General features: G+C 33.7%; 1 protein-coding gene across 1 annotated transcript in view; it reads left to right on the top strand.

Annotated features, from left to right (window-relative positions):
• Nucleotides 1-21,584, top strand: part of LOC113522624 (uncharacterized) — a 35,820-nt gene extending 14,236 nt beyond the window's left edge. Inside the window, exons 2-3 of the mRNA XM_026908372.3 lie at nt 3,575-3,748; nt 12,992-21,584. Coding sequence (XP_026764173.1) covers nt 3,575-3,748; nt 12,992-13,080 — 263 coding nt within the window. The 3' untranslated portion in view covers nt 13,081-21,584. The remainder of the gene's footprint in view (nt 1-3,574; nt 3,749-12,991) is intronic.
• The last annotated feature ends 375 nt before the right edge of the window (nt 21,585-21,959 follow it).

The raw sequence follows: 21,959 nt of genomic DNA, 5'->3' as shown, positions 1-21,959 counted from the left end.
ACCTGGTGAATTCACTACGACGTGATTGTCTAATTGGCGCCCCACCGTCGTACACCGATAGCGTAGGCGGGGTTACCATTCCATTTTCAAATCATTAAAACCCTCACGTTGTTACTGGTTTTAGAGGCCAGTAACATTTCCCGTAACGACTGCCTTCAGCACTTAAAAGAACTCGTTTACAGCTACCTTAATACTTAGATACGTGTGTCTTTATCTGTGGTTATCTCTATCTATTTAAGTAACGTCAACAATACGTAGTAAAAAACATTTGTATATAACATTATAATAAATAAAATTATAGTGTAATGAGACGAAATTTATGCACGTATCAATAGCAGGATAGATTTTAGTAAAATTTAGTTTAGTGGTAATATAGCAAATATTTCATAGTCTGTTTATAATAGAACTTAATAGAAACGTAAGCATATTTTGTTGATTATCACAGAAAAATTATTTAAATCGAATTATAACAAATCCAAATATTAATTCAGTTAATTTTTATTTTTACTACTATTGGTCATAAGCAGACTGTTTTTTGACCAGATCAATTATTCGTTTCTTTGCTTTATTTTATTGTAGTTATAGGGTTTTTCTTTAATACCACGAAGGTACTCTACTACTGTAGTATCTAAGGTAAACCTTGGTAGGTAGCTGAGGGTACTATGAAATGTTTTCCGAAACTTCGAGAATTTAGATTTTGATTGATTAGAATTCAGATCACACAGCCTGAACGTTCGCGGGAGAAAACTCCTATAAAACCGCACTCTACGCGACTATTTAGTTTTAAGCGTGTCAGAATGAATTCCTTCTCGCTGACCAGCGGTACGAGGATAAAATTTTGTTTAAAAATTCTTTTTGTCAGATCAACGCACCGTCATTTACTCTCTGTGTTCAGCGTAACGGTTGACTGGTAGAGAATGCCATCAGGCATTAAGTACGCCCTGTAGACATATTTTAATGTGTGCAAAAGTATAAATGAAAGATAGCTGTGATAACATAATTTCAAACAATTCCTCGGAACACGATCCGATGCTTTTACTCTGGAAAAGTCTTTATTTCTATGGAAATATACAATTATGGCCGAGCGAACGTCGTCGCGTGTTCGCGAGTAGTAATAAGATTAGAATATCTACCTAATTGAATTTTAAGTGCCACCAAATATTTGGTTTCCCCTAAATATAATGTATTTACCTACCTACTTTATATATTTAAATTGAAACCTTACAATATATAAAAAAACGTATTTCTAAAATTCCTTTAGCTATACCACAGTATATGTAATATTATTATATAATATACTATAAACATATATTTGCCGGTCCCGGCATAGCATGGGCCGCCTTTCTTTCCCATGAGTGCCGTAAAAGGCAATTAAAGGAACTTAATATTCGAGAGAAGTGCAGCAGCGTCTTAAATCATTATTAAAGCCTAACTGCAGTTGCTAGGGAGAGGGATTGTTGTAACGAGGACATCACTCCCTATTTCTAGCCTATACAGCCCCATATACCCTATCAGGTCGACCTCCACGCGGTTCCCCCTGGAAACCATCGTGATTAATTCTCGTCGGATCCGTCACAATGGGCTAACTGGCGTGAATTTACTGGGTACAGAGGAATAACACCTGAGTCCTCAGGAATGGCAACGCATGGGGGGTATCATGGGCGAAACAGTATAACTCTGTTATGTCCATGGTACTGCTCATGTCTATAGGCGACGGTTACCACTTTTCATCAGGTGGGCCGTCAGCTTGTTTGCCATTCTAAGTTGTATAAAAAAAAAAACTCATCCCTCAAACATCCCTCACTGGTGCCCCGTCAGCGTATACCGATAGCACAGATAGAGTAACCATTCCATTATCACTCACTAAAAAAAAACTGCAGTTACCAACCTGCCTGCCAAGAGGCAACTACGGGCAAAACCCTCGTTCAGAGGCAGATTTATATTCAGCAGTCCACTGCTTTAACTGTCCACAATTAACGGCTGATATGACGATGATGATGATAAATACTTATTTATAAAAGAAATTGACTGGTATTTTAAGGCCAATAGTGTAAAAGTAGTAACGTAACCAAACTGTAAGTGTTAGACGTCAATCAGATGATGGGTATTGCGTCACTAATGGTTGACGGAATATTGGCAATCAACACCACCTACTAATCCACTTTTCATGCTCTAAATTTACCGTCATCAACGCGTCATAATGGTGAAACTGATATAACACCTAACCCCTGGACATTTTAGAGTTTGGTATGATTTTAGAATTTGGCTTATATTTAAGGTTACCAGCTATACTCATTTACTGAGTTTGGTACTCTTTTTTCGCAAACTAATACTCTTTTCAAATCCTGTACTCTGAAAGTACTTATTTGTATAATTTTATACTCATTTGTATTTCTAAAACATTTTTTTAGATTATTTTATTTCAATTTTATTAATTAAATATTTAAAATTATTGTGACAGTGATTTGAATTTCAATAGAACATATCCCGTATGAAAATTTAAAAGTTTTAATAGAAATTTCCTTATGTTGTCCACTAGGCACTAATGCTGCTGTTGAAAGGGTATTTTCACTAGGGAATGATTATTGAAACAGTGAGAAGTCGCAACTTTCTGTAAAAACATTATCTGCCGTCTTGACAGTCAAGTTTAATATGCAAAATAAAAGTTGTTCGGATGTGGCTACATTATTAGACGAACATCCTCATTTAGTAAAAAAAATCCACTCCGAAGAAAAATACGTTTTTAAAAGAAAATAAAGTTTTTATTGTTTTTTCTTCTTTTTTTTCACCTATATATATATATATATACTTGTAAAGTGTACTCATTTTGAATAAAGAATTATTGGTTAGTTACTTATATTACTACATATACATACCTACCAACATATCTGTTTTTGTTATAAAGCATTATCTCTGTTTGAGGTATAATACCATGATGCTATTCATATATAGATGTACCAAATATTATCTTTTTTTTAGTGTTACTTTCTTAGTTTCAAGCTTACACCCATATGTAAACTCTTTTGTTTAATTTAGAAAAAAGAAACCGACATGCCAATACCTACTTATTCTTACAAACACATTACACTTAATTTTTTTACTTAATTTAGTTCATACACTATGTACACGATGAAATCTAAGTCATTAACAGCTTTTTAATGGTATTTTATTGTGAAATTGAACATTTTTCCAAATGAAACATAAAAACAAAAAACGAGTCAACAAAGAATACCATAAAAACAAAAAAAAAAATACCCTTTCATATTAACGCACTGTATTTAGCTGGCAAGTTAGTAACGGAGACACTTAGAAACGTTATTAATGATTGCGCTTTCATCCTGTAGTTATATACCCCCTTATTCATAAAAACGTCAAACCCACTTTGTCTATTGAACTGTCGAGAAAGAGACAATCCTTTCTTTTACATTAAATTTCCAATATGAAAGAAAGTGACAAAACATTGTAATAGTTAAAGTAGCAGGTTTTAATTTTTTTAAATAAGGAGTTTTTTTTTTATTATTATAGTATTAAATATTATTAAAGTCAAATAACACTATGTTCCTCCACGTTTCAGTACTGAGAATGATGGCCATAATGCAGGACAGGAATAGCGAGGAGGTACCGAAAGAATTCCTCGAGACCGGCAGGACGGGCCGCAGGAACGCCATGCCGGACATCCTGCACCCGCAGGGCGCCGAGGTGACAACGGCCGACCTGCCCTCGAGGCTGCAGCAGTTGGTCACCACTGGTTAGTATGCGGTTTAACTGTATTTTGTATGCAGCTCGGAATGGCAAACGGTCTATCACTATTCATAAGCATTCACAAGGACATCATCGGCAGGGAATTTACTCTTATACCCTACAGCCTAGATGGTCGCGTACAACGCGGTTTCAGAGATGTTTTTTCTCTCGAACACTCATTATGGAATGAGCCGAGGTTTTCCCAAGAGACTACAGCATAGGGTTCTTCAAAAGGAGGGTTAAGAGCTTTCTTCAGTGTCGGCAACGCGCTCGTAATATCCCTGGTATTGCAGGCGTTTATAGGCTACGGTAACCGCTTACCATGAAGTGGGCTGTATGCTTATTTGCCACTTCAGTGGTATAAACCACAACACCAGAATATTTTCAAGTCTGTTGCCAGTAATTGTTAATTAAGATTATCATAGGTAATAAGAAACTAAGCCTATAATGATTTAGTAACAATAAATTGGTATAATGATACCAATTTATTCGCAAGTGTATTATTTTCTTATGCAACTTAGAATGGCAAACAAACTGACGGCCCACCTGATGGAAAGTGGTAACCGTCGCCTATAGACATGAGCAGTACCATGGGCATAACAGTACATACACATACTGTTTCACCCATGATACCCCCCCATGCGTTGCCATTCCTGAGGACTCAGGTGTTATGCCTCTGTACCCTGTAAATTCACTGTTATATCCCACTCTTCAAACCGAAACACCCTTCAAGTCATGCAAACACAACTGCTACTATAATACATGTATAACATGTACATGCGACATCTATTTAGGTCGTCTCTGTGATTGATTTTCGTCTACAAAAAAACGCGAATTAAGTCGTAACGTCTATACTATCTACGAGTATAACTACTACTATGTAGTATATTTGTTTGTAATAGATTAATAGATAAACTCAAAAAGTACTCGACTGGTTTTAAAAATCTGCGAGTAACATAGCCTACGAGTATGTATTATTTTCAAAAATTTTGTCTACCCATACGAAGTTGGGTTGAGTCGCTAGTCTAATTATAAAATATTTGAACAACGCGAAAGTAAACTAGCTATTTCAAAAAGAATTATCAAAATCGTTTTAGAAATTACGAAGGTATTGCTTTAACATACATAAACAAAAATAACACGGCCGAATTGGAACCTGCTTTAATAAGTCGCGGATTTTAAAAGCGATTATTACAGTATACGAGTATAAATATTATGAGCTTCTAAAGATACAAGAATTTAATATCTCTTTGAAATAACTTTCCTATATTACCGTTCGTGTATATAGTCCTATACTTTGCGTAAGGCTGTGTTAATCATAGCTTACACACACACACACACACACACACGCACGCACGCACCAACGCACGCACGCACGCACGCACGCACGCACGCACTCACGCACGCACGCACGCACGCACGCACGCACGCACGCACGCACGCACGCACGCACGCTCGCTCGCACGCACGCACGCACGCACGCAACACACACACACACACACACACACACACTCGCACTCTTGTAGTACATTTTATGAGAAGTATATAATTATATATAATTGTATATACTGTTATGTGGTCCTGGTATAGAACAGACCACCCCTCTCTTTCCCGTGGGTGTCGTAAGAGACGACTATGGGAACTTAATGGTCGAGGGATGGACAGCAGCGTCCATTTAAAAACGTCACTAAAACACTAACTGTGGTTGCCAACCCGCCTGCCAAGCGTGGCAACTACTGGACAGATTAACAGTAGACAGACAATGACTGGTATCATAATCATATAATTTTATATTGTTTTTGCTGACAGTATATTGTTCTTGCTAGGAATGGGGCTGTTAGGCCTCATTAGTAACAATTCCTTTTCTCCACCAAGTGTGGGTTTTTTTTGATGGGTGAAAATGGAATGGTAACCCCGCCTGTGCTAACGGGATACGCTGGCGGAGCACCAGTGAAGGGTGATTGATGAGAATGAAAACAGGCCAGTTAGCCCATCACGATGAATTCATCAGGAATTAACCATAATAGTTTCCAGGGAGAACCGCAAGGAGTTCGACCTGATTGGGTATATTGCTAGCAATGGGATTCTCAGTCTTCATTACTAATAATCCCTTTTCCCCCAAACCAAGCGTGGGTTAGAAAACGGAAAATAAACATCGGTCGATGGTCGGATGATATAGTGCGGATTTCGAGTGTAGGAAAAACTGTAATGGAAGCGTAATATTATGAAAATGTAGGTGTACAAATAGAATTAATGAATTCCAATATTATAGGTATCTATGCCTTATTACATAGGTGTAAGGTATGTTTTGAATAGCGACGAAGCAGTGGATGAGATGAGATAGGACCGTGATAACTAGTACCACAAAAAGGAATGCATAGCCTGCCTATTGGGTAGATTGATGAAGATTTTTTTTTTAACCTCAATTTTTTCAGGGACTTTTGTCTTGCAGACATAGTAATCCTATTACTAAAAACATAATACTAGAGTAACAACCCGCCCCGGCTTCATACGCATGCAATATTTTTTTGTGTAACTTTTAAACAATATATTTTAGTAAGACTGATATTTAAGCGTGTGTGCAAGTACTTTACTTATATTCTCTAAGAGTTTAAAATAATTGGAGTATTTAGCAATTTGATGTACGTTTAGTTTCTGCTACGTCCCTCAAGTCCGCGCCCCGCTTAATATTCTCGCACGGCCAGCGGTAGCAACGATGCAATAATTTTACTTACTTATTGTTTTTATTTCGCATTATCTTCTGACCGACAGCATCAATTAACATGCTGTAAAAAGTGAACTTTATCTCCATAAAATTTCTATTTTGATTTATTTATTTGTTTTTATAAGAATTTCTAAAAGAATGCGTGCAACCTGTATCCAAATTTAATCTTTTTAAATTTATTTTACTTTTAACATAAAACCGATCTTTTTTAGCTGAGCTATTAAATTGAGATATATGGTGTCGCGGACTTTTTTGTAAAGCAATACTATCGAATTTTTGCTGACTTTAATTATATTTACTGTGATTAATTATTAAAAATATATATTTACTAAAATAAAAAGTAGCCTATAGCATTCCAGGATAATATATCTTTCTAACAGTGAAAGAATTTCCAAATTCAAAGAGATTACCCTGAACATTCAAACTCGCACACTTTTCCTCTTTATAATATTAGTATAAAAGTATAAATTACCGATAAATATCACTTGAGATATCTAGTTACCTAGATAGAAGAGTCACCCAAGACAGTGACTTACTAGATTACAGAGACTCAAGGTGACTTCAAAAGTTGCAAGTAAATAAAACATTGTAGAAACCAACAGCAAATAGATAAATAATCAATAAATAGAAAAAGAACTCGTAAACATGAGCCAATTTCATACAAATTAAAACTATTTCATAAATATGGCAGAATATAATATAAACAAGTAAATGTATCTTTTTTTTTTTTATACTACTTAAAATGGCAAACAAGCTGACGGCCCACCTGATGGAAAGTGGTAACCGTCGCCTATAGACATGAGCAGTATCATGGACATAATAGAGTATACTGTTTCGCCCATGATACCCCCCATGCGTTGCCATTCCTGAGGACTCAGGTGTTATTCCTCTGTACCCAGTAAATTCACGCCATATCCCATCCTTCAAACCGAAACACAGTTATGCAAACACAACTGCTTCACGGTTGAAACACGAATGGGACAGAGGTACCCAAGCAATCGACTTTTGTACAAAGTCTCCCTCTGGTAAAATTAAATCTTATTTAGCAGATACAATCTCACGATGTATGTGCTCATAGTTCACATATAATTTAGTTTTAATATCCGATATAATTAGACGACGTCGGCCGTTGACACTTATTTTGTGAAAACAGAACTATCTACAAGTACAAGGAAAATGATCCTTAAGTCACTTGACGTGAGATCAGATTTCAATGGCTTTAGTGTTTATGTTTTTCTACCATACAAATACTTTTCCAAGCGAGACATCGGTTTTGTTCCCCCAAACGACTTCGGTTTCAACGTCTATATGCGGGGCGAATGTTATTGTTTGCGCACTAAGACACCTACTGTTATTATAACTGTTATAAAACCTATTTACGTAGATATGTGGGTAGTTGTACCTTTGAATGATAAAGAAACTAACCGTTGTCCGTTACTTTGCCATTACGTTGCGTCATGGGTTCATTTAAATCTTTGAAAATAAATTTTAGCTCATTTTCGAAGAAACATCTGTACATACTTTATCCACCGATTTTATGTATTGTTTATCTGTCACTCAACACCAAACCTTAACAGCTTAAATCTCAAGATCAGTCAAGCGCAGCCATTATCTCGTCTTACGAGCATTCGTTTTCAAAATAGGAATATTGTGATATTATCGAGTTCATTGTTTTCATTTTCTTTATTTCGTTGTCGTTCTAGTCTTAAACGTAAATCTATCTTCCATAAGGCGGACTGATAGCTTGTTTGCTATTCCCAGTAGGTAATTAAAAAAGTAATCCTGCATGTAGACTGTACAATTGTATTCACCGCGTGACCGCATTACCCGCAAAACCTTGAGATCGAATGAAGAATCAATGACACGGGGGTCGAGACTCGGGAGAATATCAAACAGTGTAATGTAGAATAAATAAATTCCAATTTATATCTAAAGTATACCTATACATATTTATGGCCAACCTTATCTTAATCTCATGACATATCGATCAAATGTATGACGCGTAAAATTGTATATTGCACAGAAGCTATATCATTATGTTAATCATAATAAATACAAATTATTTAATATTTATAGCGTGTTGACAATTTGAGATTATATTATCGATAGTATTACGTAAAGAATTTGGGATTTTTCATAAGCTTTTACCCCATTTTTTATTTTGTCTGTGAAAGACAAAAATTAACAATCGAAATGTTCCGCTAAAAAGCAGAAACAGAGCCTGGAATTCTATAGCATTAATTAGCTAATGCCCCGTGCATTAAGTGGATAGTTTGCTCGAATTATATTTCATTTCGATAGTTTACTGATGAATGATATTCTATTGGGTTTAACTCTCTATAGCCTATATATATATATATAATACCCGAAGTCATTGTCCGAAATAATAATCAAAGTTATAGATATGTGTGTTGTTCTTACGCTTTCGAGGACTGCACAAGTTGCTGTTTTAGGCCCGTCCTATTAAATTTCTGGATAAAGGATGCTAGGAGGCGCAAAATTTTTCATTACATTCTTGTCCCCGTCGTCTTAATATCTAGGAGACGCAAAATGGTCAAAATGCTTTCTCAAAAAATGGCGATGGAGCAATTAATCAATTCTCGGCCAGCAAATTCTAAGGGGCACACAGTTTTGACCTTCCTCGCAAATACCTACTTCTGTCGTAAAAGAGAATCTGTGTAAGCGATCGATCATTAGTCGCAGTTAATGGCTGGACGTGAGCACCAGTTATAGCCATTAACCGCTAGACGCATTGTGTTTTTTAAGTTTTTTGCAAACATTTCTTTTTCGGGCTTTTGATGCCTAGGTTAAAGAAGTCATCGTGTAATTCTTTCTTCAACATTCGATGTAGCGTAGCGTAGGGGATCCTTTCTGTTCATTTACAAGATGAATACGAACGAAATCAGCTGACGTTGATCTAATACACAAGGGGCATCATCATCATATTCATAATAACGCATCTCAATGCAATATCTTTCCGATTTCGGTCTTCAATGAGTAAATACGTATTACGTGTTAACTCTTCGTGGGCTTTGTTTAATAATGTGATGTGCAGCAAAAGACTTGATTGATCAATCCTTATTAAAATGTGTTTTTATCGTATTATAATTAAGTTAGATTAGATTTTAAAATAACGACTAACTGTAAACACACTCATATCTGTAAGTTTGACTCGCGTAAGTAAATTGCGTAAGTATTGTCAGTTTGATTAATATTTATATTTGCAAAGTTATCATAAATAGATTATATTTACGCGAGTAAAATTTTTTTATGTAAAGGCAGACAATTTTTTTTCTATAGATGTTATTTTTTATTATTTAAAATTGACAGATTTAGGGTCATCATACGTACGTACGCTGGATAAGACATCGAACCTAATTGTAAACGGCGCATGAATTTATCTCGTTATCACTCCCATCTTTGTTCACAACATACTTCATACAAAATTCATGCATGTGTCTCGTGCCGTCCAAAGTGTCACAGAAGTGTAAACAAGTGTAAGCGTGACGTAACGTTGTCACGAATTTATGAAACGATACACAATGTTCAATTTGGACCATCCTTTGCAACGTCATTCCGCTGACGTATGTGATAATGATGAGATACAAGCGAATTACATTAGATTATCATCATAATCAAATATATAATAAATTCTAAAGGTATTATCATGTCACTGTTTAAAAAAGCTCTAAGTTAATAATCGCTCTTTGCCAGCAAATTCTATAGGTTTACTAAATAGTTGAAAGGCAGATAGACTAACTGCTGGGCTGCTGCTTGATGGATAACCCCTAGTTATTTTATTTCTATTATCGTATGAACTATAATAAGGAACAAAGGGGAAAAATGTAACTCCGCGTAAAAAATAAAATAATAGAAATCCCTTTCAATCTGTTATTTTACGTTTTTTCTTGAAAATGAACATGCCCAAAACAAACAACCTCAGATAAATAGGAAAAGACAAGACAATGATGAAACAATAATGAAATAAAAAAAATATTATTTATAGTCAACAGTTCACAAAGCCGAAGAGATGAAATTGGTCTATTTTAGGACGAAGTCTCCGCGGCCCACTAATACTTCGAAAATTTGAAATTTAACCAAATGTAAACAGCTTAGGCCAAGAGTGTGAAAAATAACTTCTCAGTTAAAAACAGACTGTCAATTTTTGGACAGTTTATTAACACTTTACTATCTAGTATAACTGATTTAAGTGATTTAAAGTGATGACAGCTTAGTGGGACAACGCGTAACTGCAGTCCGAGATATCCAAAATAGAATCTCAACTACCAATATAATACTATCAACAGAAACTAAACTACCATTTCAAGTTGCATAAAAAAAAACTTTAAATTTTTTAAATTAATGTTAGGATTTCACTTATTTGATTATCATTGACCTGATAGCCATCCTTCCTTTCCCGTGTGTGTCGTAAGAGGCGATTAAAAGAGCTTATAGTTGAGAAATGGGCAGCAGAGTACCTTTTAAAACATCACTGAAAGCCAAATTGCGGTTGCCAACACGCCTGCCAAGCTTGGCAACTACAGGTAAAACCCACCTTAGGGGGGAAGCTATGTTTAGCAGTGAACAGTTTGCTGAACATAGCTTCTAGCATAAGGGGGGTTTTTGCAACATTGTCACCTATTTCTTCTTTTGAAAGATACGTAAAATTGTCATGCAGTGACCCACGACAAAGGACTACTACGCAGGTCTTCTTAGCTCTCCGAGGAGGGCTTAGAAGTTGAATAGCTGCTATGACAACACAAATCGGTGAATTGCAATTATCGAATTACAATATCGTTATACGTCAGATGGCATCCGCGCGCGTGATGGATGATATAAAGATCATTTTCGTAATTTCTATAAATATCGAGCCTACTGCGCAATCACGGTTGGAATGTCGATTTTGACAGTAGATTAGAACATCAACACACGCTTTTATCTGAAGATTTTGATCTCGCAAAGTTCGATTCAATAATTCACAGTCATATAAATTACAATATACATTATAATTTTTTTGCCAATTACAGTTTATAAACTTTGGTGCCAAATTTTGCCTGCCTATAGTCCAGCTTACGCAGGCTGCTAGTAAATTCACCACTGGACTCCACACAGGCCTATAGTTTTTCAACAAATCAAACAAGTCCAAATATGGCGGATTTATCTTGTGTAGTTCGCGAATTCCTAAGGCCACCTTCCGTCTTTATGATCAAACCAGTTCAATGATACCATAACATGATATTGTCTTCGAACTTATATAAGCATGCCAAATTTCGACATAACCTGACGCTAGTAAATGGCTAAAAAATAGAATGCAAATTTTGAACGAAAAGACTTATATATGCAAGTTAAATAAAAGATTTTAATAAAAAAAAGTAGCTTACATTTCCCAGAACGCAGTGTTCTACGAATCCTCACATTAAACTTTATCCAAATCTGTTTAGCAATGCAGAACAAGCCCGAACGACTTTTTATTATTGTTTTAAGATTTTGGTTTCAAGTTAATAAATATTCACTCCTTGAACATAGAACACAGATCTTTAATTCTTTTTCTTATATGTAGTTATAACTTTGCAAAAATCTTTTCTTACCAATTACTTCGTGTATGATAAGTATGAAATGAGAAATCTAGAACTTTCAAAATTACCTCTCTTTAAAATACCACCATTCTCTGGCAAAACATTAGGACTGGTGATTTGTTGAAACATCTCAACTAATTTGCTCACCGCTACTTATTTATTAAATTGTAACAGGAAAAATATTCTGAGTTCATTCAGTAAATAGTGTATCTTTTAATAATATGTATTGGCATTTGGATTTAGACAGGATCCAGATGTTAGAAAGCAATGAACATTTCTATTATATGAGAAAATCTTAATAAATACAAGAAAGTATAATGGTGTTGTTAGTCTTAGTGTTGTTGAATTTATTTAAGAGCGTTTATATACTTTGTTTGTTTAATTCCGAATAGTCCCTAAATGCAGTCTATATATAAATTTCTTTGTTACAACATATAAGTTTAATATTTTTACTTATTACATGATCTTGCCATGTAGTTCCAGCATAGAATGGGCCATCCCTTCCTTTCCAGTGAGTGTTATAAGAGGCGACTAAGGAAACTTAATGGTCGAAGGATGGGCAGTAGCTATAAAAACATCATAAAAATCTAACTGCCTTTGCCAACCACTTGTTAAGCGTGGCAACTATTGAACCTTTTCTCCTCAATTGATAAATACCAGAACAATCTATGAGGGAGACCAATGTTCAGCAGTGGACAGTTACCGGCTGATATGATGATGGTGATGATTATATGATCATCGACTCTGACTATGTTTTATAGTAAGAACGACGATTTCGTGAATAGCAGGGCCTCTAGACAAGCGAGTCTGTGAGTTGGAATGAGTTATCCGGCGTTGCTATCTCATTCTGTCTCACTAACTCGTTAGCGATGTCGATTCCATCGACAAATTCGTTTGTCACTTGTCTAGAGGGCGAGCTCTTAATATCGAATACTTTTATCATTTTCAGATTTAGACAACCCACAGCCCGGTACATCTAAAGCAGATCTCGACGTCAAAAAGTGCGACGACGCAACCAAAAAGGACAGCTGCAGTTGAGCTGTCTCACTCACTCACGTCTTAACGGACGCAGGACTTGCCCAAAGCAAAAGTAATCTCAATCAGGTAATTGTAAGCACTGAATAATGTAGTCCCACCTTAATTTTAGGTGTGCAAATATAGTTCTTATGTTGTTAACAATAAGGTGCCCATTGGTACCGTAGAACGAACACTATGTTGCTAACACAAATAATCAGTTCCCGCAAGGTGAACGTTTACCGCCATTTGTTAATCTCATTGTACTTAAGTTGGTAATAAAATCAACAATTGACGTTGATAATCGAGTGACGTAATAATCTTTGTTAACGTCAAAGTCATAGACTTACGCCACGATAAATTATTGGTCATTTACCTTTATATTGACATAATAGGATGTATGTTAAGATTACGTCGCGTTTCGCTCTAGTTATACATTCTTCTATAAATTGTAGAAGAAATATCGTCTAATTATTCATAAAAACGTAATATCTATATGTGTGCACTTGTTTTTATAGAGAGAGAGATAGAGAGAGTCATGGATATGTATTTCGTCAGATACGTATTAAAACCCGCTCGCGTGTTTCACCACGCGTTTTATAATTTCATACAAATTTTACTATCGAGCGTGATTCCCTAACGCGGGATTTGGCAGGCCTTCTCGCTTGTAGGGTAATCACGCGTGTGAGATAACACGTGAGGGATAATCCCGCGTGGGGGGGTCAAATACTATTAATGTATTTTGTCACTTTCTTTCAAATTAAGAATTTAACTCGAAAGAAAGTGACCGCTTGGCGTTTTTATGAATAATGGCGTAATGCTAGACAATATTGGCGTTGATGTATGGTTTTTAAAACAGGGGAAAGTATTGTTCTGATTGTTAAGTGTTATAATTACGAATCGTATTTAAGACTTAAGTTTCCGCTTCAAGAACTAAAAGTTTGTTGATGCGGATCTTTTTATTTTATGTGCAATTGTGTCGAAAAGTTTTTTTTTTTTAATTTTATAAATTTTATGAGCAATTATTACAGATGTATTTAATGACACTTTTCAATCCGATTATCCATACATTGAAAAGTAATGTTAACTTTACATTTTCAAATATTTGATTGATTATTTTTTGTTTAATTTTTTGACAGGACTCAAACCTCCGTTATCCAGGCTGAGTGGAATGCCAAATTGCACATTCTAAGAAATTTACAAGATTCAGCTTGGATAGTGGAGTTTTTGGGTTCTATCTAAAGGTATAATTTTTCAGTCCAATATTTGAAACTTACGTGTCCAGTGGTAAAAATTTCTGTGTATTACAGTGCATCTATTTACCGATATAAATAAATTAGTTATGTTCCTAATAATTAGTTATAAAACACAAACATACGCTTAGTGAGTTTACACGATGTGTTTTAACATTATTTATTATTTATAGATATTTAAAATTAGTTGAAGTTTATCGAAGAGTACAATTTGATTTTATTATAATTTGAGTGAGATGTTTTTAAGTACAGTTTTTATGTACATAGTCGTAGATACCACGTAGTTGGATACAAATCGTATAATTATTTCTATATTTAGTACCAAGATAATCAAAACGTGTCATGTGTATGTTTCATGTTTGTAAGTTATCTGCAGTGACAACAGGTGGCTAAAAAAAATTATGTAAGCGATTAAGCTCTATTCAAATTAAATTTATTGCAAGAACAAACAAATAAGAAAATTGAATGCAAAATTTTAAAAAGAAATGTATTTTAATCTGTGGCAATTACATATATATACGTTAACAGCAGTTAGTAAGCATGATTTAATTTGTTGTAACTTCAAGATATTTAAATGATAATTACTTAAAATGGCAATTTAAATGAGACATTCCAAAATGACAATTTAAAAAAAAACATCATTATTAACTTATACTCGTAGTATTGTAACTATGACAGTAATTTTTTTTTTTTATTTCATACTGATCATCTACGTCAGCACTTGTAATCTCTAATGGTATTAATTAATAAAAAAAAATTGCACTTCTAATATCAAATAAAAGATGTGCCTGTACAAAATTGTAATATATCAGCGATAATAACTAGCCGAAAATGTAATAACTTAACTGGCTACTTATGGTGTAATAGCTGACTAAATAGCCAGCTATTTGACTATCAGCTATTGTGTGAAAGGCTCATTATAATCGACCCAATTGCGTCACACTTAACGCAACCTATTTAGCTGGATATTAGCTGGATGGCGTTCGAGGATGGTTATAACCAATAGCTGGCTACGACGACAATAGATAACTTAGCTGCGTATATACTTTGCATAGTCGCTATGTAGCTGGATGTTGGTATAGCAATCCATCACTACAAAATGCCATCTGAAACACAAAGGTTACCCTAATATGTGTATATATTGTTCGTATAATATCTAAATGCAGTTAGCTGCAGTGAGATTAGTAACCGAAAAGACTGCATAAGCAGCTAGCATAATTCAATTGAAATAATACACTCTATTCCAAATACAATATTCTTTGTCAGTTAATAAAATTTTATGAAATCTTCTTGATATTTAAAATGGGACCCTAATTCAACGTTATTCAGTTGAATTTCGATGTATTTCTGGGATTTTGTATTTGGAATAGGATATATAATACGTTCTCATATCTGGTCTGATATTTTTTTGTAGAGAGAGAAAAATAAAGGTGTTTACAAATTTACGACTTAAAATTGTGTTATTATAGAAAATGCTCCCTAAAAATGTAGTACAACTTATATATATAAGATTGGCAACTGGCAACATTATGCATTACCTGTCAAACACTGAAAAATAAACGATTGCATATTTGAATAAGGAGCATCTAGAGTGTACTAGAATGTTCATCATAGAACAACATTGACATAAAATCACTAATTATTATTATATTAATTCCATATTATGCTTATGAAATTTTTAAATAAAAAACTTTTAGAATAGGTTAGAAAGTCTTAATCTATGATTAAAGTTATTACTTAAATATGATTTTGTAGTTTAGTGTATGTGTCTCATTCAGAAATGTTTGATGTATAATTTTGACAGGTAATCCAGATGTTACCAGCCTTACAGATGAACATGTTAGTTTGACATAATAGAGTAACTAATTTCAATGATGTGTCAATTAAAACACGCTTTTGTTCTTTGTATATCTAAATCAATAAAATGGGTATAAATATTCATATATTTTTTTTAATTACGCTTGATTTTATAAATTTGATTAATTTTATGACTTATGTGTGTGAGATGAAACTTAAGACTTTTTATAATTATGTTACTGGCCAGCATTAAATTAATAATTTGAATTTTTCTCATGTTTTGAAATTCGAAATTAATTATCGTGAAATTCGTATGCGGCACTATTGTATGTGTGCAAACTGTAATGTAAAATGTTAAACAGACTTGGAAAATATGGTGGAGAAATATGGGTACTATCAACAATAGTACCCTTACTACCCCTAGCCCCCTCTCTTTACCTACCCATAATTACAAGTTGTGAATTAAATTGACGAGTTCTAATGTGGAGTTTAGAGGTACAAAGAACAATTATGACGTCTCTGTAAGTTTGATACGTAATATTTACGTATCATTTTCTTGATTGGTCCAAGCGACTAACAGGCTGTTTACTAAAAATCAAGTACTTTTACTAGAAGTGTTTATAAGGTATACCAGTGTTTTTACTTTGAAGCTTTTATTTGTAACACTTGTAGTATTTCATATTTACTTTGTATTTTAACTGTAGCTATTAGAGATTATACGTAATTCTCATATCACACATATCTATTATTCAGCTGAATGTTGTGCTACTTATTTGCAATACTCAGCTTCGTGCATGGCAGTCACTAGCAGATCCAAGGGTGTGGTAAGGTAAAACACCAACAGGGTGATGCAGATCCGAAAGAGGTCAAATTTTAAAACAGAGTTTTAGATCGTCTAAAATAAAGTTTATTTTTACATTTCACTTTGTCGGTCCACAAGCATTCTGCAGATCCGAAAGAGGTCAAATTTTAAAACAGAGTTTTAGATCGTCTAAAATAAAGTTTATTTTTACATTTCACTTTGTCGGTCCACAAGCATTCTGCAGATCCGAAAGAGGTCAAATTTTAAAACAGAGTTTTAGATCGTCTAAAATAAAGTTTATTTTTACATTTCACTTTGTCGGTCCACAAGCATTCTCATATAGGAAAAAAAAATGAGATGTAAAAATAAATCTTATTTTAATCATCTTAAAACTCTATTTTAAATGCGATCAAAATGTGCTCTCCTCTCCGAACACATCACACTACAAGAGTGCTATGCACGAAGTCCACGAGTTCATATCATTAAAAGTTCCTCTTCATTTAGCGATCGGCTAATTTATTTTACTGTCAAAAATTTCATACAATTTCGATACACAACTTGCCTTAATATCTTCCTAGTGTTGGAAACATCGAATTTAATTCAAATTTTTTGGGGCCTATTCGGTGTATATGTGTTGTGTCGTGTCAGTGTGTTTCTCGAATGTCACTAGTTACAAATTTTTCTATTAGATCATTCTGTCAATTCTTTATAGTCAATGTAGATACCACATGAACGATGTTTGAGATATAAGATAACTAGGATTTAAAATTGTCTTTTAAATCCTTCATTGGAGAGGTTTTCTCGCAATATTCCCCTTTAAATTGTGATGGTATTGGCCACTATAATTGTTTTGTACGTCCTCTGCACACAATGTACATAGGCTTCGTTCTCTTTGACTATCCTTCAAAAGGATAAAATTAAAAAAAAACAACTGAAATGTCATGTAACTCTTATAGGCTCAGATTTTTAAAACATACATACATTACTATTACTATAATTGTGGCTTAATTTATTATTTTCGATGTATTCTGATTTTTAATTATAATTTGATATTCGTTGGTTGACGCAAGCAACGCTCAAGTGGTAATAACTAGAGGTAATATATGTAAAAAGTAACGTACAACTAAATTGGGGAACGAACTATGTATATCGCACAAATGTATCTGGTATTTAGCTTCTCAGAATATGGGACAAACCAGAACTACAAAACAGCAAGTAACATAAATGATATCAGAATATCGTGTAACATGTTGATTCAAGCCAAACACGGAAACCTGTGCTTACTGATTTTAATGAAATTTTTTACATGTGTTTGTTCCATTTTGAAAAAGGAGGTATAATTTTTTAAATACTTGTATGTCTTTGTGAAATTTGTCTTGCACCCTGGAGTGGATATGGCCCACTCCATATCCCTTTAAAATACCGCCTAGCTTGGAAACTATTTGACTTGTCATGTCCAAACATAAAAAAATGACAACACAATAAACAAACTGAAAATGGCTTTAATTTCTCATTATATACAGAGTAATGTTCACGCCATTTAGTTTGTTCCCTATTCTGAGATATATGATTATCAATAAATTTTCTAACTACACAGTATCTGTAAACATGTGTTTACATGTGAAAATGTTAATGGCAACATGTAGGTGCAATTACAGGCGAAAGTGCCTCCTTATTATTATTAACAGGTTTATTATTCATTTTTATGATATTAAATTTGTATAAGGGCAAATTTTTCTGTTTTCATTCTATCTCTAGAATGGCAAGCTATGAGGCCATGCCTACTTATGTTGTTCCAATGAAATGAAGTATTAAATCTAGAGCGATATTTCTGTCCCACTCACATAGGGATATTTATTTTGTCCTTAACAAATGAATGTATATTATATATGTATGGCTGCGATAATTCTTTAAAAAAAAATGTGTTGACAGCCAGTAACATACAGTGGACAATAATAGTGTTGCTATTGGCTAAAAGCTTTATACATGTGTCGGTGTCCGTGGCGCGCTCTGGTGGCAGATTTGAGCCTTTACATTTTTATACGTTTATAAAACGTTTAATAAATAGTTTATGTACATATTATGTGTATAAACATTTTATATGTATAGGAAAGTCCTCTGACCAGCCAATTTTGTTTTGTGAAGTGTTTGAGATTAGAATAGTAGTTGTTCAAGGCACATATTTGGTGTCAATGCGACATTTTCTATTTTTAAAACTGAGTTTTTTTTTTTATTAAACGATGGATTTTGATTGAACGTAACGGCAAGATCTAAGATGAAATCTGCGCTTAACCAGAAGATAGTTATTCACAAACTAAATTCATAATAAATCTGAGACAGAACAGATTTAAATTTAGTCCGTATTTTAATTATGAAGATTGGTTTGTGTTTTATTTAAAATCAACCCCCTTATGCTTAGTATATTCAACGTATAGTTCTGAGATAGTCAATTTGATTTTATAAAGGGTAAGTTGAAAATTTAATAAAGCTGTGATCTCAGATCTATCATCTATTATATTGTCATATAAATGTAATGAAGTACTCCTACTCCTACTCCTACAGTTCACTTATAACAATGAAATGTATTTCATACACGTAGTTACTGTACATTACAATGGGTCCGATTCTGAGGTGATATTTTTTTAAATTTGTCTCTTGACCTAATATTTAAATTTGATAGTTTCGCAAAATAACTGTTTTATGGGTCATCGTAAATCTGAAAGAAAATTAATTCATATTCTTCGTTACAATAAAGATGTCGCTGTAATATCAAATCGAAATTTGAATTTTAGAGATTTTTAGAGATAGGTAAGAGAGAGTTAGAGAAATAACTCGCATCAGAGTCGAGCCAGTTGTCTGTTTGTTTTTGTAAAATAATAAAATATTTTGAGCCTCCATACTAAATTGACTGTTACAGGCGCTGTTTTAGTATAACAGCTCAAAGATTTTTGTTGTATTTTAATCTATGTTTCTTTGGGAAAATAATTCAGTTTCACTTGTATAACATTCCCTTAGAAGAAGGCCAATCATTTCTATTTTTTATCGAGAATAAGATGCTGCTTGTGGAGACTGGTCCGCTCATGTTTACTTGTTTATTTCGCATTGAATAGTACATACAAATAGCACTCGATACTAATTTAAGTCACAGTACCAATACAAATGTAAAATTATCTCGTACATAAATAAAAAGAGTAATTGTTGACTTTCTACTCAACAGATAACAACATTCCGTACACAGCAGTAGAATTATAAAAAATTTACGATTTAAAAGAATCGATAAAATAATTCTATTATAATAACTATTATGTCTATTCTATATAAATTTACGTGCACATATATGCCAATAACAGGTAAAGAAATGCGTCTTTATTTCATTAAGAACAAAATTATTAGTACAATAATTAATAGGATATAAATTCTCTATCGTCAATTATTATTCATTTGTGGTACAATAATTGTTTAATTATATCAATTGTTTTTTAATACAGAGGTAACTTTCACACCTTTAATATTATTAGTAAAGTTTCATTTTAATACTCTAAAATGGTGTATTGTATTTCCATATATAGATTTGCTATTGTTTATTATTACGAAGGTCATTGTTCACAGCTAGCTACGTTACTGGGATAAACACATTGCGATCGATTCTGAAAAGCCATTTCTCTAAACTTGTCTCTTTAAAAATAATCAATTTTATATAGAGCACTATCAGTATGCTTAGGACTAATATGAACTAAATTTCTAATAGATTTAAATTAAAATTATTATAAATTTAGTTTACAATAATCCATAAAATAGTCACACCTGCAATGCCTCTAAAATAGTCACACCAATAATGATGTTATAGGTGCTCATTGGCAGCGATAGTCACTTACCATCAGGTAATCCGCTTTGCCCCTTTGCACTTTGTATTAAAAAAAAAATATCGTGATTCTGTCAAGATATTAGGTTAATGGATAAATTCCAGACAAATTATATTGAAGACTAGGCAGCATGGTCTCCGACCTTAGCCTGCTCCACAACGGAACAAATGTACTAAAAAAAAAGGATAATGGATAAGTTTAGAGCAATGGATGCCTTATAAGCGAGCTCATTGTCACTAGCTATATCCCATTAAAAAGTTACCCTGTTATTACAAATACGGACTATTTATATACCAAATTTCATTTAAATACGTTGATCTGTTTTATTTAGATGCAATAACAAATATTGAAACATTCATATCTAGAATATTGGCAGGAACTCTGCTTACATTCCGAGATAGGTATAATTTTGCCGCGCCAATTTACAAACGGCTTTTAAGTTGGCATTATTTGTACATTTCTTAAACATAATTGTCCATTTATCCTATTACGTTTAATAATAATTATATATTTAACTAAACAGGTAACACATAGGTACGTAAAATTTTCAAATACGACGATTAGGAATCTAATTAGGTAGTTTTTTATTTTTTTTTTATCAAAATAAAGTAGAAACGAAAAAGCGATTTGCAATTTTATAAAATTAGTTACACTCAATTAGTCAACAGTTTTTTTTTAATTGTCGTATTAGTTCTAAATAAACGTACTTTTTAGCTTTCACATGTAAGTTAGAGGGCGAATAGTATTAACGAATTTGTATCGTTTTGTATCTAGTTTGTCGTCAAACAAACAGAAATAAACTTTTGGAAATTTTTTAACTTTTTTCATTTGTAGCCAACCCTTTTAACAGACCCAACAAGAGTTTTCGTTAAGAAGTTTATAAACTAACATTTCTATTATTATTCAGATGGTACATCACAAAGATTTTATGATCGACAATGGAATGGTAATCCTTCTCTATGGCTGACTGAAAGAGATGTTTCCTCCCATGAACACTCAGGTTGTGGAATGAGCTCCCTGTCAAGGTTTTCCCAAGAGACTACAGCATGGGGTTCTTCAAAAGGGGATAAAGGGGTTTCTTCAGGGTCGGCAACGCACGCGTAATACCTCTGGTATTGCAGGTGTTCATAGGCTATGATAACCACTTACCATCAAGTGGGCCGTATGCTTGTTTGCCACCTCAGTGGT

Source organism: Galleria mellonella, unplaced genomic scaffold, assembly GCF_026898425.1.
Source record: "Galleria mellonella isolate WM207_F2 unplaced genomic scaffold, CSIRO_AGI_GalMel_v1 utg38, whole genome shotgun sequence".
NCBI lineage: Eukaryota > Metazoa > Arthropoda > Insecta > Lepidoptera > Pyralidae > Galleria > Galleria mellonella.
Note: the sequence above shows the minus strand (reverse complement) of the source record. Positions and strands in the feature narration are given on the sequence as shown.